Here is a 20,922-nt window from a genome sequence, read left to right as displayed (position 1 = left end):
TATACATTCTTTAGACCATGGGACCAAAAACAAACGGTCCCATGGTACTAAAAAACGGTTGTTTAACTATAATAGCTAGCACATCTTGGAGCAAAGATCAAACTTTTTTCTTTTAATTAACAAAATCAACCCAAGATAATCACGCTTACCGAGGGCCGATCAGGCTGGTGCATTGGATCTTTTATTGATTGTTTTGGGGTGGTAGGTGAAAATTATTCATTGCATTAAAGAAAGGAGCTTGGATGGTCCCAAACTGTAATGAGAAGGGTTGCGGAGCTCTTTGATATGGGGATAATGGCATTAAGGCGCAGCTATGTCCGGGGCAGTCAAGTCACTTTCTCACAGTTGCCACGTTAAAGACCACCCACCAACCTCATCAAACATTTCTCTAAAAAATCTAATCTGTCATTAGAACTAATCCACCGGATAGCGATTTAAGCCAGCAGAGTTTGCTAAAGCTCATTTGAAGCCTGACTTCTTCTAGGGCTGCGAGCCATGAACTTGTGATCAGACATGCAGTGATTTGCTTAGACTACCTTGCTTATGGACCGTCGTTAGCTCCGGATGAAATGCTGATGCAGACATGTCACACGTACTTCTCTCTCCTCTCTTCCTGTTGGTGTCTTATCATTTTCGCGTACCCAAAAAGAAGAAAAGAATAATTACAGTTCACCCATTAATTATCGCCTTTTTTTTAACTTTCCACTCAAAAAAGATTCAATTAGAACCCTAACTTTGAATGTGCTTCCCGGTAGCAGACTAAGGTAAGCGATAGCATTCCATGTGTAATTTTCCGAAAGCCACATGTACATATCCAAGTTGGGAGTAACACTTTCGAAATTGGTAGAATTATTCTGTATCAAATCATTCATTAATAAAAAATAAAAAAAAAACCATAAGAACTTGTATATTAGGGGCAAGAAATATAGAACTCACAGAAGTACCCTTCATAAGTTCATAGAATACAAAATCAAGACGTGCTTCTAATAAATGACAGGAATTTATAAACACAGTTTAGTCATGTGTCCATATTGTAGACGCTTCGCCACTTTTGTTTTAGGCTTTCTTCAAAAAAGTGCTCAAGACTCACCAACAGAGAGAGTATATAAAATTTGCCTACTCAAGTATAAATGCAACGTATTCTCCCTTCAACCCAAGAAACTTGCATACCATTCTACTTACACTCTCTTTTCTTCTTGTTGAATTTGAAGAACTGATGCAGCAGCCTATGGACTTCGCCATAGCTTTGAGTGGAGGAAACTAGACGCTCTTTTATCCACTGTGGGAGCTTGTTAGTTGTGTTAGAGAAGTTTCTGTTTGAGGGATCGGATCCATACCTAGCGTCAACCAATAAAATCGCTGCATAGTCATTTACATGCCGAATAGCTCTGCCTGAAACAAACAAAGATAATGCAAGCTTATCAAGGACCAATTAATAATAAAACCCAACTAGATACCTATTAATAGGTGACAAATAAAAAGGGGGTATATTAGACATTTCAGTCACAAATTACCACTGTTATTTCAATTTACATCCTAAACTACAAAACATTTCAATTTGCACCCTAAACTACAGATGGTAATGGAAGATGCAAAATGAAGCATATTGATAGTTAAAGGTGTAAATTAAAACTTTTTATAGTTTAGCAGGCAAATGTAAAAATAAATAATTTGTGGGTAAAAAGTGTAACTGCCCCAAATAAATAGTTAAAAGTTTTAAAGCAGTAATATGCTCTGCTCAGAGACATCCGGACATCCAGGCTGTCTCCAAAGACCACAGATCATATATTGTCATGCAGAATCCTCTTGACAATCACATATGGAAGTTCTGGCAATTCAACTGCAGAAACCGGAGCCTGGTTCCAGGTTACTGCATTTAGAATGTCACGTAACATCCTAGTAAATCAACCATATGATTTACCAGGCTTGAATATGGACTTCTAAGAGTAAATATTGTAGTTAGTACGCACCAATAGATTGATTTACAGCCTTCATGCAAAGATTTTCATAGTATTCTTTTCCTCTGCGTCTACAACTTCTTAGGATGTCAAACCCAACCTCCACATCTCCATTGTAAGCTTCGTTAGTAACTGAAAACTTGGGAGTAATGCTAGTTGAATTTCCCAGACATTCAATATGCTTGACCCTCTCAATCAACTCAATGTCAGATGGGTTAGGATAGGGCAGTCCAACCATGACTATACATCGACCCATCCCATCACTCAAGTTGATGCCTTCTGATATCTTTCCACCAACAACAGCAAGGAGTATTGCACCACTCCGAGAAGCTGGATTTCCTTTAGATTCCTCAACAGACAATGCATCAATTGTTTCCTTATATTCCTTGAGAACAGATTCCACATCAGTAGTTTTTCTAGGCTCCCTAAATACACATTTCTTCTTCATAATCCTATCCAAGATTCCTGAAGCCTTCCATGCATCATAGACCTGTCCTTCATAGTCAAACGAAGAGAAGAAGACAACAATTCCTTCAGGAACTACGGTAACCAAATTGCAAAGCATAAGCCCCAGCTCCTGAATCTGTAAAACCAAGCCCATAACAAAGCATAGTCAACCATCATACATAAAGGTTTATTGGGGAAATGAAATGCAAAAGTAAATAATATAATTTTCTTTAAGTACACTTGAACCAAGTAGTTGATAAGACCAAAATAGAAAGTTAAATAGTTACAGACAAATTCTGTGTAGGAAATCCATGTGCAGGAATACACGGTAAATTATTCCATTTTAATAAGGAAATGATCGATTAGATTACTAAGAGTGCATAGAGAGCAATTTCTATAAAGAGTTACAAAGATGGCTGTATGGTATATACTCACCATGATTAATGAGCTTCTGGAGCTGTAGCTAAAATCAAAAGACTGACCAGAAGGGCCACAGGAAACTGCAACTGGCAGAATACTCTCAGGAGGGACAATATGACTACAAGAAAAGAACTGCAACTGATTTGTTGGTAGCCATGGGAAAAGTCGCTCCCTTGTTTCTTCTATTGGTTGGAGAGTTCCTCCAGCCAGTAAAACAGCATGTGCTTGGTTCACAATCTGTAGGGAGATCAAAATTAAATTATCGATATAAATAAAACCTGAGCAGTCTGAGCTATAAAGTCTAGCCAAAACAAAATAAGCAACTTTGGGAGAACCTCAGAAAAGATCTTTTCACCAGAGAGCATGACATATTTTATGTATCCTCCTTGCCTGGAGCATGCTGTTTGAGACCTTGAGAGGATTATCCTCCCATCACCATCATTGTTTGTCAGTGATTGCAACATGTTCGATAATGCCCGAAAATCTGGCAGAATGCTTCCCTCATTACATTCCGAAGTGTCATGCTTTGTTGAACAATTTTGCAAGCTAGTCATTTTATCTCCATAACCACTGACCTGAAAGATCAAGTACATCTTACATCAAAAGTGGGGGAAAGAGAGAGAGAATCATCTGGCATCTTGTTGTACAAACTTGCAGAAGGACTCACCTTGTACATGATGTTGCTTTCCTTTATATATTGAAGCAATTTAACCAAGTTGATGTTGTCAATATCGAGTGAAAATAGAAAATCATTAATGGCCAGTGAGGAATCGGAGGAACAATTTGCTCTGTAAGTCTTTTCAGTGTCTTGGGATGGATCTACGTAACTGGCATTCTCATGTAAAATTTGGAGAAAAGCCTGGCTAACAACCATCAGGGTTTGGATATATCTCCGATTACCAGGTCCCAACAGATTGCGAAATCTCTCAAAGTACCTCTCTACGTGGAAATGTACATTCTCCAGCTGCAGGAAAGTCAGCACAACGGTTTCAATATCCCATTAAAACATTTACACCAAGCATCTAGAATATCCCAATAGAAGTGTAATGTTTTGGCACAAAAAGTTTTAACCTCGAAGTATATTAATGGAAGACTTAGCAACTCTAACTCCAACATTGTCACAGGTCCTGTTTTTTTCTTTGATATCTAACCATCACTTACGAAAGGCCATCAAAGAGCTCGGTACCAAACAGAGGGTTTCCAACCATTATAGGATAGAACCTATGATCTCATTCTTCAATCAGTATTTGGGCGAGCAATGCTATTTGGTTCTATTACTATTGTCCTAGGTTGTCATCAGTCTATAACTGGTTCAGGCAATTTGTTCAAAAGAGGCTAACAGTGCTCAAAGAGCAGCCAAACCACACTCACAAATCCAATAGGACCAATACCATTTGTGAACTAGATTTTGGAAGTCACTTAACAGTAATGAGAAACAAATGAAGTTAATAACTTGTTTACCTGCATCAAAGTAATTTTTGAGTCATACATGCTGATAAGTGAGTCAGCTAGATTGTGAGCCTCATCTATTATGACAATATTATTCTTCAACTTTAGGCCTAGCGATTCACGAGATGACTTTGATAGAAGAGATTGATAGGGTAGAACCACAAGATCAGCTGCAGGGAGCATGCTTCTGGAGCCATAATAAGGACAAGTTCCCATCTTTCTTCCAATGCTAACAAGATCTTCAATATCCAAGGCCCCTTGTTGAGATACCTCACTTCTGAATTGTCTTTGTAGTTTGGACTTTCTAAGCATTGGGCATCCAGAAGAGGCCTTGGTCCTGCGTATTCTCCCTCCAGTATCTAAGTTCTGAAAATCAATGCTTCCATCAGTCAAGAGATACACTCTTCGATGACCAACAGAGAGTAGCATCTAGTCATTTCAAGTTTCAACAAAATGAGGTAAAAATGCCTGAATGTGGTACACAGATGAATAGTGATAGGACTTGGTTTTGGCAAAGATGGACATCTACTGTAGGATTTTTTTTTTTTTTTTTTTTTTTAAATCTAAGCCATATTATATATGCAGAGTCATTTTCACTAGGTTATCCTCTGGAATTTATATGCTGCGGCATCTGCTGATTCTACTGTCTATGAAAGTAAGGAGTCTGGATACTAAAATTATTTATGGAGAAAATGAGCCCCACATATGAATTTATAATATTTCACTCCGACAAGCTGGACAAGTTTCTGGGAAACCAAACTCAAAAGCATGCATCAAATCTGAGTAATACGAGTATTGTTGTACCTTAATTTTTGAGACCTCTTTTTTCTTGTTTTTTTGAAGCTCCAAGCACTGATCATTAATTCGAGTGGAGTTTCCAAGTTTCAATACCCCTGAAATACATATCCCATGAACAAATTATCATGTTTAACACAGTTCCAAAACAAGAAAACCTAATGCAATAATAATTTACCAAACCTTCATTGATGCAGAAATTTTTCCTAGAGCCTAAACACACAATCTTCACCTCATTAGCAAAAACTGTCTTTCTTAATTCCTTTATGAACTGTGAGAGCTGCGAATGTGTCCGACTACAAAAATAAACCTTCAGCTTCTCCTCATCCTCTTCCTCATCAGACTGATCTTCTTCCTCTTCCTCGTCACTTGATGGAATATGAGGACCCTTACCAGCCTTCCTCTTTGACGTCCCACCAGCTCCTTCCTGCTCACTTTCATAATCTTCCAACAAGAACTCCTCATCACTCAACTGCACTGCATCATTTTTCTTTTGCAAATTCTCTCGCTCATTCTTTGTAACAAAATCTTCCTCCTTCGAGCGCAATGATAACAAAGCCTTACAACTTCCTTGATTACTTCTCTTATCAGGTTTCCCAAAACCAACACCAAATTTCTTCATCTTAATCTTCTTCTCCTCGACTTTGTTGTCTTTGTTCATAACAAAGTCTCTCATCCAATCAGGCTCATCTTCTGAACCAAGCTGACCGTCATTTGCTGGATTCTTGTCAAACTCGCCTCCTTTTTCAGAGTTTTGTTGTTTCCTCTGGTCAACTACCCATTGCAAAGCACTACAAATGATACTCAGAGTTTTACCTGTCCCTATTGCAACGAAAATATTTCTCACATAACAAAAGCCAATTTAAAAATTTACAAAAAGAAAAATAAGAAGATGACAAGTTTCCTTAGATATTTGATTTAAAGATATTTGATTTACAAATTTAGGACTGTTTACGCATTCAAACATCACTGAATTAACCAAAGTGCCATAAAAACAATATACTTCACATGTCAATTTCATGGACATAAAAGAACGCGAGAGCAGGAAAACAGAAAATACCGACTGAGTACGTGTAGATGAGTGCATATGTAAACATAAGGTACAGAGAGAGAGAGAGACCGGTGGGGCTTTCGAGCATGGAGACGCCGCCTTGGTTGAGAGAGTGATAGAGGGCGTTCATGAAGTCGATCTGAATGGAATACGGGTTGTAAGGAAATGCCGGGAATTTAGAGTGCCAGCTGCCTTCTCCCATTTCTCTCTGGCTTTCTGATTGATCACCGTGTATTTTCCCGGTGATTGTCTGCGAAGGCTCTGTTTGTTTATTGGTACCAAAAGAAAGGATCTCCCGCGCGCTTTGGCTTTGGCTTCGGCTTCATCATAGAAACTAGAAAGAGAGGGCGGGAGGGAGAGAAATGGCATGACCCTTGACAGGCAAGACTGGTTCAAATGACCCATACGCCCACGGCCCATCTTTGGTTGGTCCTGCGATCGAAATAATACATCCTATCTCACGGCCCAGTTAACATTTCCCTAGGGGAACCAAAACAAAAGCCGAACTGACCAATCAGACGTAGCCACGACAAGCTGTTCGAGGCGAAAGCATCATTTTCCCAAATTACCCTAACGAAACCTAGACTCAAAAAACCCCTTGCTCTCGGTCTTAAATCTCTCTTTACAAACCCCCATATAATATATATAAACAATCCCCTCTCCGCCGCTCCTTCATTTCTTACCCTAAACAGCACCTCCTCTCACTCGGCCAGGTTTTCTGCATCTGTCCCAATGGTAAGCCCTCTCCCAAGATATGAGTATCAATCTATTCTCACCATCGGAGTCTGTATCTTTTTTTTTTCTGATCCGTGTTTGAAAACTTGTATCATATATAGGGAAAGGGAACGGGGAGCTTCGGAAAGAGGAGGAATAAGACGCACACCCTCTGCGTGAGGTGTGGCCGCCGCAGCTTCCATCTCCAGAAGAGTCGCTGCGCTGCCTGTGCCTACCCCGCCGCTCGTAAGAGGACATGTAAGCCCCTCTCTCTTATGCACACGTACGTATATATTTGTATCTTTATATATGCTTGCGTTATATCGAGTTTTGAAGCTTTACTGGTGATTTGTGCTTGTGGATTTGTTTGATACTGCGTTGTGGTCATCTTTTTGCTCTTTTTTTTTTTTTTTTCATTTCTGTTGGTTGTGGCTGTAGTTAATTAGGGGTCATTTTTCTTTCAACATTGTGTTTGTGTTGTTACTGAATTAATTGTGTGGGGGTGGTGTTCTTCTTATTCTTTTGCTCGCAAGTGTTTGGTGTGTGTGAAGTTAAGGTTCTGGTTGGCTGTTGTTTTCTTGAGCTATTGTTGTTTTTTTTTTTTGTTTTATAGAAAATGAGATTTTTGGTGTTAAAGGTATTTGTTGTTGTGGTTTGGAGCAACGATTTATGTTTTTCTGCTTATCTTTTGGAATTTAGATAACTGGAGTGTGAAGGCGATCCGACGGAAGACTACTGGAACTGGAAGAATGAGGTACCTCCGCCATGTTCCTCGAAGATTCAAGAGCGGCTTCAGAGAGGGTACGACTTTATCTTCCTTTTCTTGAGCGATATTTTATTTGCTTTTTAGTAGATTCTAGTTACTATTCCCGTTGTTGATTTGTTGTTTGTGATATTTTTAGGTACTCAAGCAGCACCAAGGAAGAAGGGAGCGGCTGCTACTGCTTAAGCCATTACCAGAGAGTGAAGTGGTCGTAATTTGGATGCCAAATTACAGTTTGATTAGATGCATTTTTTTGTGTTGGGACTGGTTTGATAAAAGCAATATTTGATGGGTGTTATAACCTTTTTAATGATTTGGCTGCTCTGATTTTGATTAGTTTGTAGCTTTAATTTGGACAAAGATGTGCGAGCCCACTTTTGTTTTCCCTTCAATTACTTAATATTTCAGTAAAGTCCGAATTTTGATTTTGTTTAACATGTCTTGAGGTTGATAGTCTTGATCAACCCCAAGTTCAAGAGAGATTAAATTAGGGACTTAAAATCACAGTATCTACCATCTGTCTTGCAAGTTAGATATTCAATCTGTTCGAGTTGTATTCAAAACCAATTGGTTGCTAGGGTCTAATTCAATTATAGTTTCTGCAATTAGTCACTGGTATGATTGTTTGTGTCCAAGGAATGGCACGAACAGTTATCTTCATTTTTGTATATGAAATTAGATTGGATGTTACATTTACCAGTTGCCACCCGTCATAGTAAAACAGTTAACTTATTGTTTGTGCCGTTTAATAAGAGTGGCTTCTGGGCGTCTAGGTGACAGTTAAGAATTTGAGGGTTGCGAATTATCCCAGTTGAAAGATTGTCGTAGTCCGTGTCTGTACTTTTTGTAGTTTTCCTTTACATGGGCTGATGAGAAGAATTCAAGCTTTGGGTGATTATTCAGTGGTTCTTTTCTTGTTGGGTTGGGTGTGCTTGGTCGTGAATCCTTGGAGTTCACTTTGTGCCTCCGGTAGAGAAAATTAAGTGGAATCTCCTCAGAAGACCTTTGAACCTACTCCAATTTGTGTAATCAGAAGACCTTTGAACCTACTCCAATTTGTGTAATGTCCGACCCAAGATGCGGGAAAAATGATTTAGGGTTCATTTTGATGATGAGATAAGATAAGCTGGGATGAGATAGTTTTTAAAATATTATTATTTTTAAGCTGGGTGCCGCATAATGGACGATTTCTGCCTCGAATCTAGCTTTGCATTAACCCGGACCAATTTTACTTTGAGCTCAGTTCTTTGCTTTTGCACATATAATTATTCCTTACCTCAGGTCATGAAGACTCAGATTTCTCAGTGCTGGCATTTGGAGGAGTCCAATCCTAATTCCCGGCCGAAGCATCTGGTTTTATTTGATTGGGTTGAAGGTTTTTTCCTAAAACTAAAACATGGTTGGTTCAAACTAAAAGACAGATGGCAAGGGCTTGCGGCTTCACTCTTTTCAAAACTGGTTGACTTTTTGAGTAGCAATGTAACAACTATAGCATTTCTTAAAAACGTGTAAAACATCATATCAAAAGCCAATTTCTCCTGCAATTTGTGATAGAAGGAAAGCTTTATAAAAGATATATTTGCATTAATCTCATCGTTGTTTACATACAATTTCGGAATTTCCTCAGATGCCAACCCAAAATGCTAATTACAGGATTCGGACATATGAATGAATCGATGATAAGCCAACAATAGATGCCGTCAAATTTCGGAAAAAAATACACCAATTATCAAGCAATATCTGTAGTTTAATTTCCATTAATTTTCCTTAAATTCACCAAATTTATGCTTTTCTTCTTGCAACTGCTTGAAAACATAATCTAGCTCTGGAAAGGCAGACAACAGCAGCAACTCGAGAAGGTCAAAAGCAAGCTGCTTCAAACAAACGGGTGACTGCACAAGAAAAAAGTGATTATGACTCGACTAAGAATATCCCGATCCCAGATCAATACAACTATCTTCTAACCAAAGAGCAAAACCAGACTATTTTTGTGTTGGTGGGTGGGTGGGAGGATTTTAGGAAGCCGCTTACCATTCACCATCCCAATAATATACTACATTTATGACTGAAACTAAAACACAATAGATAGGGAAACCCAGGATTCATTGCAATTATAGATTCCAAATGTTGCCCTCTGAAACAGAAGGATGGTGAATCGGTGATTCTATTTTTGTATTATTCATAATGAACCAAGTAGTTTATACTTCAAGCCCCCACCCATCCTTGTTTTGGAAAGACTTCATCTGCTGATCACATTTTCTGAATGGGGGTGTATTAATTATAAAGAAGCAGCAATGTAAAAAGAACATCGACAAATTGTGATAGATATACAACAGAAACTTGCAATTTGTGACTCTTTTTTCCTGTATCGTGAAAACTTAGGGAATGTTTGAGGAATGAGATGAAATGAAAAATCTGTGAATAGTAGTGAAATAATTTGTAAATAATAGTGAAATAGTTTGAGTTAAGATGTTTTTTTGAGTTTTGAGAAAAGAGAGAAAAAGTAGATTAAAAATATTATAAAGTTAAAATATTGTTAGAATATAATTTTTTATTATATTTTGGAATTTGAGAAGGTTGTATGGTTTTTTTTGTTTTCTTTGAAAGTTTGGGAAAGTTGTAATGATTCATTAATTAGGTAATGATTAGATGAAAAAGTTAAAAATTTGAAATTCAAAAGTATTTTGTGTTTGAGTGATGTTTGAAATGAAATTTTGAGATGAGATGAAATAAAATGAGATGGTTTGTGTTCCCAAACAAGCCCTTAAAATATGTAATGCGTCGTTTTATTCTGTGGAGGTATTACACTGCATGGCGATGCAATTATTTTTCATAACAATTAAGGCTCTACTTTAATCAATTAAAAAACACCAATGATCCAAAGCAGTGGCAACAATCCCATCTATTTGCTCAACAAAATTTTCTAACCGAAGATGAATCAGAGCTTAATCCTTGGCATAAAAGATTAAAGAAACTTGAAGATGTAGAAACAGGTTGTTCAAAACCAAAATTCAAGTGATAAAGTTAAAACAAAACTATCCCATTGACATTGGACAGGAAACAAAAAGTTAGCTTATTCGATAACGGAATCAAAATTACCTGAATAAAGAAATAGAGATCCTTTGCACACTGTTCATACTCCTTACGACCAACAAGACCTACGATAGCAGCTGGCGCATTATCTACATTCAAAAAAAAAATTAAGGGAAAAAGAAGATAGAGCCATTGAATTTCCAAGATAAGAGTCAGCAATTTGTAGGTAGTGTCAGCATGGATAACAATAGGGACCATGCTGTACAGAAGATATTACCAATCATTAGCTCATATACAAACTTTGCACGTCGAACTGCCTCCTGTTGTTGCTCATAAGTAAGTTTAGGTGAAGATATCACTGTCGGTTGTTGGCCATGAGGTGAATTCTGGGATTGATTAGTAGATGGTGGTGGTCGTCGCTTTGGATGCTTAGATATGAATATCCCATCAGGCCAGAGTATCTAATTAATAATATTGGAGCCCAAATCAGTAATAGATCTTCAATCTTAAAAGTCTACAAAACAAGCACTAATCTTATCTAGAGGTCTCAAACGATCAGCACCTTAAGCATTCTCTGGTCAACTAGCTTCTTGTACAGCTACTATTTGAAAGCAGGGTGTAAAAAGAATTGCTATTGTCATAAAAAATTTCAGCCCCCCCTGTTTCCCAAAAGTTGAGAATTCATTCAAAGCTTTTCCCCTTTTCTTGGGGAAAAAACTACGTCCAACCCATTTTCTTCTGAGTTGGAAGAATTATTAAATGTCCTTTTCCAAAGGGGAAATTCCCAGCAAAACATATTTTCTACTTAATTTTCGCAATCTATTCACTGACATTCAGAGTAGATACAATATTTGCACTTTTCCTACATGTCATTAATAGAGCACAAGAATGTAAACCAGAGCACATGCCTACCGTTGAAGTTGCCCAATTCATCAGTGATTAATGCTAATTAAAATATCAGAAATAGGGTGGGGAATCCCATACATTAAATTCTAAAGTCCATTGTATACAGCCATGGGCTGTGCAAGCGCTGGGCACACCGTTGACATGGACACCATGTCAACATTTTTTAAATAGAAAAGGCTTGTAAAACTCATAATAGAGTTTCATTTAGCCATTGCATCAAACAGTTTCTGTGCAATTCAATTGTTTTGTCCCATACAATTCATTCATGTTTCTACTACCCTGTCCTATAAAACATGGCAGGTTCATAATTTGTGCAGAATTCAAGCGTTTTGTCCCATGTTATAGTTTCAGTCTGGAGGTACAAAAAATGCCCTGGGCAGCAACATGGATCTCAGCAAACTAATACCATTGGATATGATAAGTAATAAAGCAGCCATATCACCAACAATTAAATAATAGCAGAACCAGAAATCACAACAAAAGCAGGAACAAGTCGAACATCTCAAGCAGCAACAGTACCGAATACAACATGACAACAACCAATGACAGCAATCTGTCTCTTTTAGAATAAAGATGGCAGCACAACAATGATAGCAGCAGCAAACAGCAACACTTCCAAGTGAAAGGCATCTCAGGCAGCAACCAAACAGCAGCAAGTAATAAGATGGGGATAGAACTCGGGAGGAAAATATTGGGACAATAAGGAGATGGGAGAAATAAGCCATAGTTTGCTTCTATTTGCCCGCCCGTATGCATTAATTGTCCCACCCATTTATTTTTTAATTTTCTTAGAAACCAGACTTGGCTTCCGCCACATCAATGGTGTGCCCCAACGCTTGCGCACTGGGGCTTTAATACAGAATGTTTCTAAATTCTTTCAGTTCATTTTCCACATCATTTTAAAGCAGGAAAATAAAATGAAGACCTTGCAGATCATCAAATACAACCTTTGCCTTTTCATTTTCAGGCAACTTTTGAAATGGCTCAATCAAATGAAAAACAGAACACATTATTAGAACTATTCAAACTTATTACTCATTAAAATTCCGTGTTGCTTTGTAAAGACTGAAGCCCCTCCTATGATACTCGATATGAAACACAATTTCACCACGGCTGGAGTGTTGTGAACGTTGTCAAGATTGATCCTCAACGAACCCTGGGTGGAAAAATATGTCATATCCACTCCTCTTACTAATCTTTTTTTTTTTATAAATAAGAAATTTTATTGATTGAATGAAACTAGGCAACACCCATGTATACAGGAAATATACAAAAGAGACTCCTAATTACATTCTAGAAAGCTGAAAAGAAAACAAAAACTCGTGAACATTCCCTCCCTTTAGTACAATAGCAGCCAACCATTGAACTAAAGAAAACACAAAAAAACTCCATAACCTTAGTCAACAGAGTCATATTTACAAACTTATATCTTAATCACCGACAGATTAAATTCAGGATGCTAAAAATAAACTTCACACTATCTTAAGCCTAAAATCCAATCTAAAGACTTCAAAAAGAAATAACAATATACAAAATTTCAAAAAACTGTGAAAAAACTTTGAAAAACTCTAGAGAGCAAATGGCATCAAAATTTACCTGCTCAACCCGCCTGATCCCTGAAGCAATAACTGATCCCTTACGCAGAAGCTGGATTTTTTCAATTAACCAATCATCAAAGGCATCACCCATTCCTAGTTGTAGTATCTGTTTGGCCACCCAAAAAGCCTTCCGCCTGTAATGCACACAAGATAAGTGTTCAGCAAAAGTTGTTCAACCAATCAGATCAAGATGTGATTTTGTCACCCTTGCGATACCTACCATATGATGACGAAATATAAGGAGAGAGGATAACAATTGCCATATATATTTATGTATGTATGTATGTATAATACCTACTTCTAAAAGAATATATATATATATATATATATGTACATATAATACCTGATCCATCCACCATCTTGAAGCTGGAAGATGACATCTACCAAATCTAATATGGGGACACTTAAATTTGGCGGCACCCACTGTACAAGAAATGCGTGTTATAAGATAATAACCGCAGAAACTAAGAATTTTGTTAAAGAAAGCATCACCTAGCACATAACAGAAAAGGTTCCAATGGTTCCAAAGGCAACAATTAGAGATTACCTCTGTAGGAAGGGTTGGGTCAGTAGCAGCATCAAGAAGCGACTCAGATGCCTCTTCCAAAGCATTATCATCTCTTCCTTTTACCGGGTTCCCCAAGTAAGTGGGTGAAGCTGCATCGTTTTGTGGACTAGTATCTGAATCACCACCAGAATTATTAAATGAATTTCTGAATTCTTTGCCAAGATGTTTTACAGGAAAATGAGACGCGCCTTTTCCATTTGATCGTAGCCTATCTGCCATAACATTACTCTTCACACGGAATGCAGGCTCCTTACTTTCAGAGCCTAAATGTTCTCTCCTTGAAGATAAGTTGTTGGTCACAGGTCCAAGAAAATTTGGAAGCTTTTTACTCTTTTCTGATGGCTTATCCTCTAGATCAACTAGAAAGTTCCCAACAAATATGGAAAGATAGGATGAGTCAAAGGAAAGGAAAAAGATATAACCTAACTTCAACATTCTGCATTAAAACATGATATACCTGACAAAGTTTCAATGATAGAAAAGGAATTCGAGAATAGATAAGTCTGCAATATTAAAACAAATAACAATAAAACTTCTCCTCAGAAGCAGAGATCCAACATCACCACTCTTCCACCTGAAGGAAAAAAAATTAAGCCAAAAGAGAAGAAGAAAATACAGAACCTGAGAATCAACACTGAGAAAGTCCCAAACTTCAATTGATCCTGAAATTGTTGGAAGCTGCATGAGCTTCTGAAGAATGACAACACATAATGTTATTGAACGATAGGAAACAACAGACAGTAGTATTACCCAGCATAAGGAGATAAAATTAGCTAGTACAGCATAAAGTGGAGTTGTTTCTCATAGATAAGCTGCACTCAAATTCCAAATTTAGAGGTTATTATAATCCCAATGGGTAGAAAAGTTGGTCATGGACCATGCCTTAAGAAGTCAAGATCCTAGGACACAAGTTTGACTCCCCTGTAGGGGAATTTCCCGAGGCATTTTCTTGAGTTTACCTATCACTTGTCAGTGGGCCCTTTTTGTATGTACCCAGGAGATTAGTCTAACCTGTGGGTGAGAGGGGCTCTTCCACTCTTCCCACAACATCTCCCCCCCAACCCCCCCCCAAACAAAAAAAAAAAAAAAAACTTCGAATAAGCATAAGCATCTTTAGATTTTGGAAGAACTATCAGTAAGAGATGAAGCAGAGACGTAAGAAAAAATATCACAAAATACATACATCTCAACAAGAAAGAGCAAGCCAGCAAGAATAGCGATCAGAATTTAGTTTGAAACTCCAACACATCTCAGACAAATATTTCTTCTAAATAGTTGAATTTTATACTACAAATGATCAGGAAAGTGAGATTCAGTGGTTGACCTTTAAATATTTGTCAAGCAATTTACACCTTTCTTGAATGACAGGTACATCTAAACCTGTCGATAGAAAATGCTTTGGTGGCAAATGAAGATTATACTCCTGAAACTCTTTTAGACGCCGATGTAGCTCCTCAAAGTGACGAAACCTGTTATTGGAAAAAAACAAGAGATTTGACTTACAGTTATATAAATGTTACAGTGATTATTGTTTGAATCTCACAATCACATAGCCCATTAATGGACAAAACCAGAACATTTACAGCATAATCCTTGGCACCTTCTTTTGATTGACCAACTGTTATTATCTACATCTGCAACAGATATAGAGTAAACGGCAAATGTTTTTGAGCCACTTCTCACAATATTCGCACCCAATACCTGTCACAGAAAATGAGCTTATGTTCTTTACATGTTTTAGGATTATTAGAAAACCAAAAACTAAGCATGCCGAAACAAGAGAAAGTACAGAGCTTTATGGCAAGTACCTCACATCTCAACTTAAAAAATGAAGCCCCTGACAGTGTGTTATGCAGGGAATTAACAGTCAAACTATGACTTTCTGGTACAGAAAAAGGTGTGGATGAAGAAGCAGCTGCTCCACTTTGAACTCTACCTGAATTTTCAGTCTCATAATCATCACTAGAGTCCTCACCATTGGCATATCCTTTTGCAGAACTAAGTATATCCAGCCCATCGCCAGACAAGAAACTTGTTCTCTCAACCTCCTGCCAAACATGGTTCTTCTGACTGCTTCGTCTAGACCTTTTACAGCCAGACTGGGTTCTAGCTAATCTTTGATAGTGAATATGCCCTTTACCAGTCTTCTTTCCTACAAGGCCTTCTGAATTTTCAAGTGGGTGATGAATGTGAGAAATAGCCAGATTTCTGATGCTTCTACCGTCCCATACTTTAGTTCCAGGAGAATCAAGGCCTGTGACATTGCCAGTTTCTTCATCTTCAGATGTATAAGAAGTACTGCTCCCTGAGTCAACCTCCTCCAAACGCATGAGGTTGTTTTGTTCATCATCTTCCAATGAAATAAATGAAGTGCGACATGATATGTTCTGATCTGTAGGGAGGAATGAGTTTCCTACGGGAAGCCGATTAGTATATCCAGAGTGAACAGTGCTACTCTCAGAGTGATTAACCTTGGTTACAGTGTTCTTTTCTTTGGTCTTGGATATTTCGTTTGAGTGATCCACTTTAATAGACTTCCCTGCCGAAGAACCCTGTGGTACTTGTTCAATTACCCGATTCTCACCATCCTTCTTTCTATAATCCCTCCCTTTTGTCCACATGTTCTCAAAATGTTCAGGAGCAAGGGCTTGAGTCTTTCTGCGGGAAATCTGATCTAACATGTCACCCCATTCACCTCCTGAGACATTTCGTTGAATACCTCTTTCATCACTTGTTTGGAAGTTGAAAGGCAATGAGTTCAATGAACGGATTGATCGAGGATCAAGGGAAAGCAGTGGATCTTTATTTCCATTCGCATTATCTGTTGCAGAAGTATTTGCAGCAGTTCTAGACTGATCATTTTTTAACTGCACTAGTTCAACACCAGTAGCAGTAGGATCCAAGAATTTAGAAAAATGATCAGATGAAATCCTTGAAGACTCATCTGATCTGGACTGAGATGCCCCTTCTACTGTCAAGGCCCCTTTTTTCGCTTTGGTCATGTTAATGACTAAGACTTCAATTCTTTCATTAATAAACCTGCCATAAAATAAATGAAGAAAGAGTGAAAACCATAACACATGACAAAAAAATCAGGTAAAGTAACAAATTGGTCGTTATATTTTCATCATGGACAGGTTGGTCACTGAGATTCAAATTTGAATGAATCGATATCAGTCCCTCCGCCACTTTCCCATTAGGGTCATCAACAAAACCTTTTGATACCTGTCTCTTATGTCCCGTTTGTGCCAATAGGATTTCAACACAAGTTCAAAATAATAAAAACTGTATCTATAATTATAAAAACAAGATATTAAATTTATTAACTTTTTTAAAGACAATGGAAGTGGCCATTGACCCCTCTCCCAACAGAAGGGGGGTCAAGCAGCCACCTTCCATTCAAGAGGAAGTGGTCTGTTCTTAGGAAGGGGTGGCACCGCACAACCATCCCCCCTCCCACAGCCGAGGGGTGGCCACGCAACCATCCCTTCTGTCAGGGGAGGGTACGGCCACCCTCTATTGGGCAAGGGATATCCTCCCCAAATTTTTTTGTTTATTTTTTATTACCTTTTAAGAAATATATTATCTTGTTTTTTAATTTTAAATATGTGTTCATTATTTTGGACACGTCAAAAGCCCATAGACACTAATGTTGAGTATCTATCAATGATATTAATGGTAAAGTGATGGAGAGACTAATTTGATCATCCATGGAGCAAAAGGTCCAGATTTAAAACCCAGAGACCAATCTTTCCACAAACAAAAACATAGAGATTAATTTAGTACTTTATCCGTAAATATAAGCATTAAGGGAAGCAATGCATGCCTCGGACTAGCTAGATTTAGGACGGGTCTCATTACTGCACCAGCTAGAAGCTCCCTAGCCATGTAACGGAAGAAAAGGCACTGCACATCTTCAGGCTTGAATGTGAAAGAAATAAGACCATCCATCAGATGTTGCAAAACCTGGGAACAAAAGGTACAGAAAGCACTGTAACCACATTTGGAAAGGAAGACGAGGTCAAGAAACAATACATTTATCTTTCCTGGTATGACCCACAAATTCACCGACTTTATAAGCACAGAAGAAAGTAAACAACCTTGTGCTCAGCTTCAGGCGAAAATAGAGCAGGGTGCAATTTGTTCTCGTTAGCAAGGATGCGTCTTAGTTCCATATCTCGATGTTCATTTGTCAGTGAACCTGAATGTTGCTTTTCAATCTTTGCTTGATTTGCACGAAAAAGCTCCAAGTGAATGCAAACAAGATTAATAAGATCCCTGCACCATCCTAGGTAAATTAGTTCCCCAGTTAATCAACTTCTTTTTTAAAACAGAGAGAGAGAGAGAGAGAGAGAGAGGATGAAAACTAGGAAGAAATGGAATGTGACGTATTGGGAACTAAAACCTTGTCAGTAGATCAATTAAATTTATATTCTTCATGCGCATAGAAATTTCCCCAATAACGCCATTCATGATGTTCAACAGTTCTTCCGGGCCTTCTCTATCAGGTGTTAACTTAGAGTACCAGAGATCTGTAACCCACTCAGAAACCAGATGCCTCGTAAAGTCCGCTATTGCATCCTCAACAACAGGAGAATTCACTTTGCTTCTCCACTCTGACTTATCAACAATTTTAGGTTGTTCAATGGGTATCTTTTGAGATAAAGTATTTGCTGAGGAAGCGTTGCTGTTGTATGCTGCAGCTTTTCTCCGCATGTCAAAATCTAAGGATATATAACGCAGGCCGATAATTAAGGAGGCAGCAGCAGGCAAGTTGACCCAAACTGAGGAGCTTGTCACTGATATACAATCAAGAAAAACAAGTTGCATGTTGAGACAAGTGAAAACATGAAGATCACACTCAACAAATAACACAAGAAAGCTTAATCTACCCAATGATGGAGACACTTGACAAGCATTTTAGCATATACATCCCTCTGCTAGTCTATTTCCTCGGCTGGAACTCAAGAAATACCCCCCCCGCCAACCCACATTGTTGCCACAGAAAAATTTCCAATGAAGTTTGTCGCCAGAAAAAATGTTTTACTAGTATAAGTTTCAAAATAGAGAAAAGAGCTTTTCGATGCAAAAAAAGACTTGCAGCCCATATCTAAAATAAGTTCTTTTTAAACCTATCTGTAATAGATACTTAGTCTGAGAACAGAAAAAAAAAAAAAGAGAGAGGAAAATATTAACATAAGCATGAAACTGTGATCCCCAAGCAACCTGCAAGCACATTCATGAGTGTGAGCACTTCGATATAGTGTTATACTACAAATATAAGAACTTTTTTGGGCAAATGTGTCCAATTAAACAAGATGAAATCTAGATAACCTAAGCACCTCTATGGATTACCTAGTTTTAGGCATTGTGATTAGATGGTTATACTATTATTATAGTTAGGCAGGCATATACAGACATATTGTTTGCATGCATGTATAGTTGGCATTTAGGTTTTCAAAGCTTGGTTTTGGAGATTTTTTTTTTTGGTAACTCCAAGCTTTGTATGTAATATGGTATTCATCCGCCATGAGCGAGGGACATCAATAAAATTAGGGTATCGTCCCCTCTTCTTAAAAAAATCAATATGAAATCTAGCCAACCTTCACGGTGAAGCAGCTATTGAGATTTGTGGAGCCTTTATGCAAAAAAATTATCACTTCCAACAATGTACATCAAGCACAACCGACGCTAACATTGAGTTCTTCACAACTTCAAAATACCTTTCAGGTAATTAGGCATGTGAAATACACATGACGCTGACATTTTTAAGGGAAGATAGATTACAAACCCCTAAACAAATATGCTAACACAAGAAGAGGAATAATTGCCCATCCCTTATTCCAATATTCATCGCCAGACTGATAAAGACAGTTGAAAACACAATTAGTGCTACTATCCAAGTCCCCGAAGCAACGAGTTGTAAAGGACACAGAGAATCAAACGACAAACTTGATGCGAAATTTTGACAAGAAACAAAACATGATATTACTATAATTGACTTAAACACATAAAAACAAGAAAAACAAAACAAGATCATAGTCATAATTTTTGTGCATTTTTTTTTTTTTAATATAAGTTAATTTTTGTGCAAATTGAAGTGGAGCAAAATCGAAATACTTACAGGACATGAGGTACGACAATCCAACGACGCATATGACCAGAACCACAATCCGCTTCTTCGCTTCTTCGACAAGTTCCCGAACCGACACCTGCTGCCTCAGCGTGCTCATTTCGCTGCGCCACCAATCTCATTCACACTAAACCCCCAAGAAGAAAGCAAATCAAAATCTCATCAACCAAAAATCGAACACCAAAAATAAACCAATCGATCAATCATTCAATGCGAACTAAACTTCCTCTCGTCCCCCAATACCGACTTCCGCGATAATTGTGCCGAGTCGAGGACAAGATCAAAGAAAAGGGTAGAAAGCGTAAATGGGAATCGATTGGGTTCAACGCGAGGACCGTTAGGTTGTGGGTGTCGTGGTATAAGCATGCGTGTAAGTTTCTGACGCATCGGTCACTTTCTTCTCTATTTTCTTTCTTTATGTTTAGATTTTGGTTTGGAAGAGCAATTTCTTCTCCTTGCAGATCCAATCCATTTTTTTCTCTTTTTTTCCAGTTCTGTTCTCTTTTATTATTATAGTTGGACTTTTGGCTTGAAAATCGCAGTTTAGGATTTCCTGGCTCTTTTTTTTTTTAAATTAGGATTTCGTAAGACTTATTAAGAAAACAATACAAATTAGATACACCAAAAAAATAAATAAATCTCTTCAAAGCTACCTGAACTCTAATACATGGTACAAAACATAAATAATCATATAAAATAGATTGCACAATATTTATTATTATGTGCATAAATACTTTAAACAATATAAATAAAAATTATTTTATTATCAAATCGGTGTATAGAGATAGGGGTGTAACCGGTTTATTATGGTCCGGTTTTAGATTTTTTTCATAACTTAACCGGTATACATCAATTTTAAAAATTTAAGAACCTATATCAAACCAATTAACCATTGAAATATAAACTTTTGGTTTTACAGATAAACAAATTCTTACTCTTAACGAAACTTTAGGATTAACCCATATACCTTATTTTTTACTTTTTGGCTAAAAGGTTATTAAATTAAAATTTATATGTTATATCAAAATTAAAATATCATATTAAAAATAAAAATATTAATTTATATTATGTCATATTCAAATGTTAT

General features: G+C 37.5%; 3 protein-coding genes across 5 annotated transcripts; 1 reads left to right on the top strand and 2 right to left on the bottom strand.

Moving 5' to 3' along the window:
- Positions 1–846: 846 nt before the first annotated feature.
- Positions 847–6,452, bottom strand: LOC109003696 (ATP-dependent DNA helicase DDX11). Its single transcript, XM_018981952.2, has 9 exons — positions 6,190–6,452; positions 5,253–5,891; positions 5,079–5,167; positions 4,287–4,640; positions 3,493–3,789; positions 3,161–3,400; positions 2,841–3,062; positions 1,971–2,541; positions 847–1,392 (listed from the first exon to the last, which is right to left on the bottom strand). Exons 1-9 carry the CDS (start codon positions 6,320–6,322, stop codon positions 1,175–1,177), a joined length of 2,763 nt encoding a protein of 920 aa, XP_018837497.2. The 5' UTR covers positions 6,323–6,452; the 3' UTR covers positions 847–1,174.
- Positions 6,453–6,651: 199 nt separating this feature from the next.
- On the top strand, positions 6,652–8,032 carry LOC109003698 (60S ribosomal protein L37-3-like). Its single transcript, XM_018981954.2, has 4 exons — positions 6,652–6,855; positions 6,957–7,092; positions 7,534–7,635; positions 7,737–8,032. The coding sequence occupies exons 1-4, from the start codon at positions 6,853–6,855 to the stop codon at positions 7,781–7,783; spliced, it is 288 nt and encodes a 95-aa protein (XP_018837499.1). The 5' UTR covers positions 6,652–6,852; the 3' UTR covers positions 7,784–8,032.
- A 1,130-nt stretch (positions 8,033–9,162) lies between these two features.
- Positions 9,163–20,297, bottom strand: LOC109003695. 3 transcript variants are annotated; one of them, XM_018981949.2, is made up of 16 exons: positions 19,827–20,297; positions 18,108–18,501; positions 17,803–17,980; positions 17,529–17,668; positions 15,511–16,741; positions 15,303–15,403; positions 15,027–15,171; positions 14,324–14,392; positions 14,160–14,205; positions 13,891–14,061; positions 13,682–13,815; positions 13,478–13,557; positions 13,133–13,268; positions 10,908–11,091; positions 10,697–10,779; positions 9,163–9,489 (listed from the first exon to the last, which is right to left on the bottom strand). In XM_018981949.2, exons 1-16 carry the CDS (start codon positions 19,933–19,935, stop codon positions 9,355–9,357), a joined length of 3,336 nt encoding a protein of 1,111 aa, XP_018837494.2. In that variant the 5' UTR covers positions 19,936–20,297; the 3' UTR covers positions 9,163–9,354. The 3 variants fall into 3 exon arrangements, with proteins under 3 accessions (XP_018837494.2, XP_018837493.2, XP_018837496.2); XM_018981948.2 differs by having other exon boundaries at positions 13,682–14,061; XM_018981951.2 differs by lacking the exons at positions 18,108–18,501; positions 19,827–20,297 and having other exon boundaries at positions 13,682–14,061; positions 17,529–17,693; positions 17,803–17,914.
- Positions 20,298–20,922: the final 625 nt, after the last annotated feature.

This window comes from Juglans regia, chromosome 7 (genome assembly GCF_001411555.2).
Source record: "Juglans regia cultivar Chandler chromosome 7, Walnut 2.0, whole genome shotgun sequence".
In the NCBI taxonomy this organism is placed as follows: domain Eukaryota; kingdom Viridiplantae; phylum Streptophyta; class Magnoliopsida; order Fagales; family Juglandaceae; genus Juglans; species Juglans regia.
Note: the sequence above shows the minus strand (reverse complement) of the source record. Positions and strands in the feature narration are given on the sequence as shown.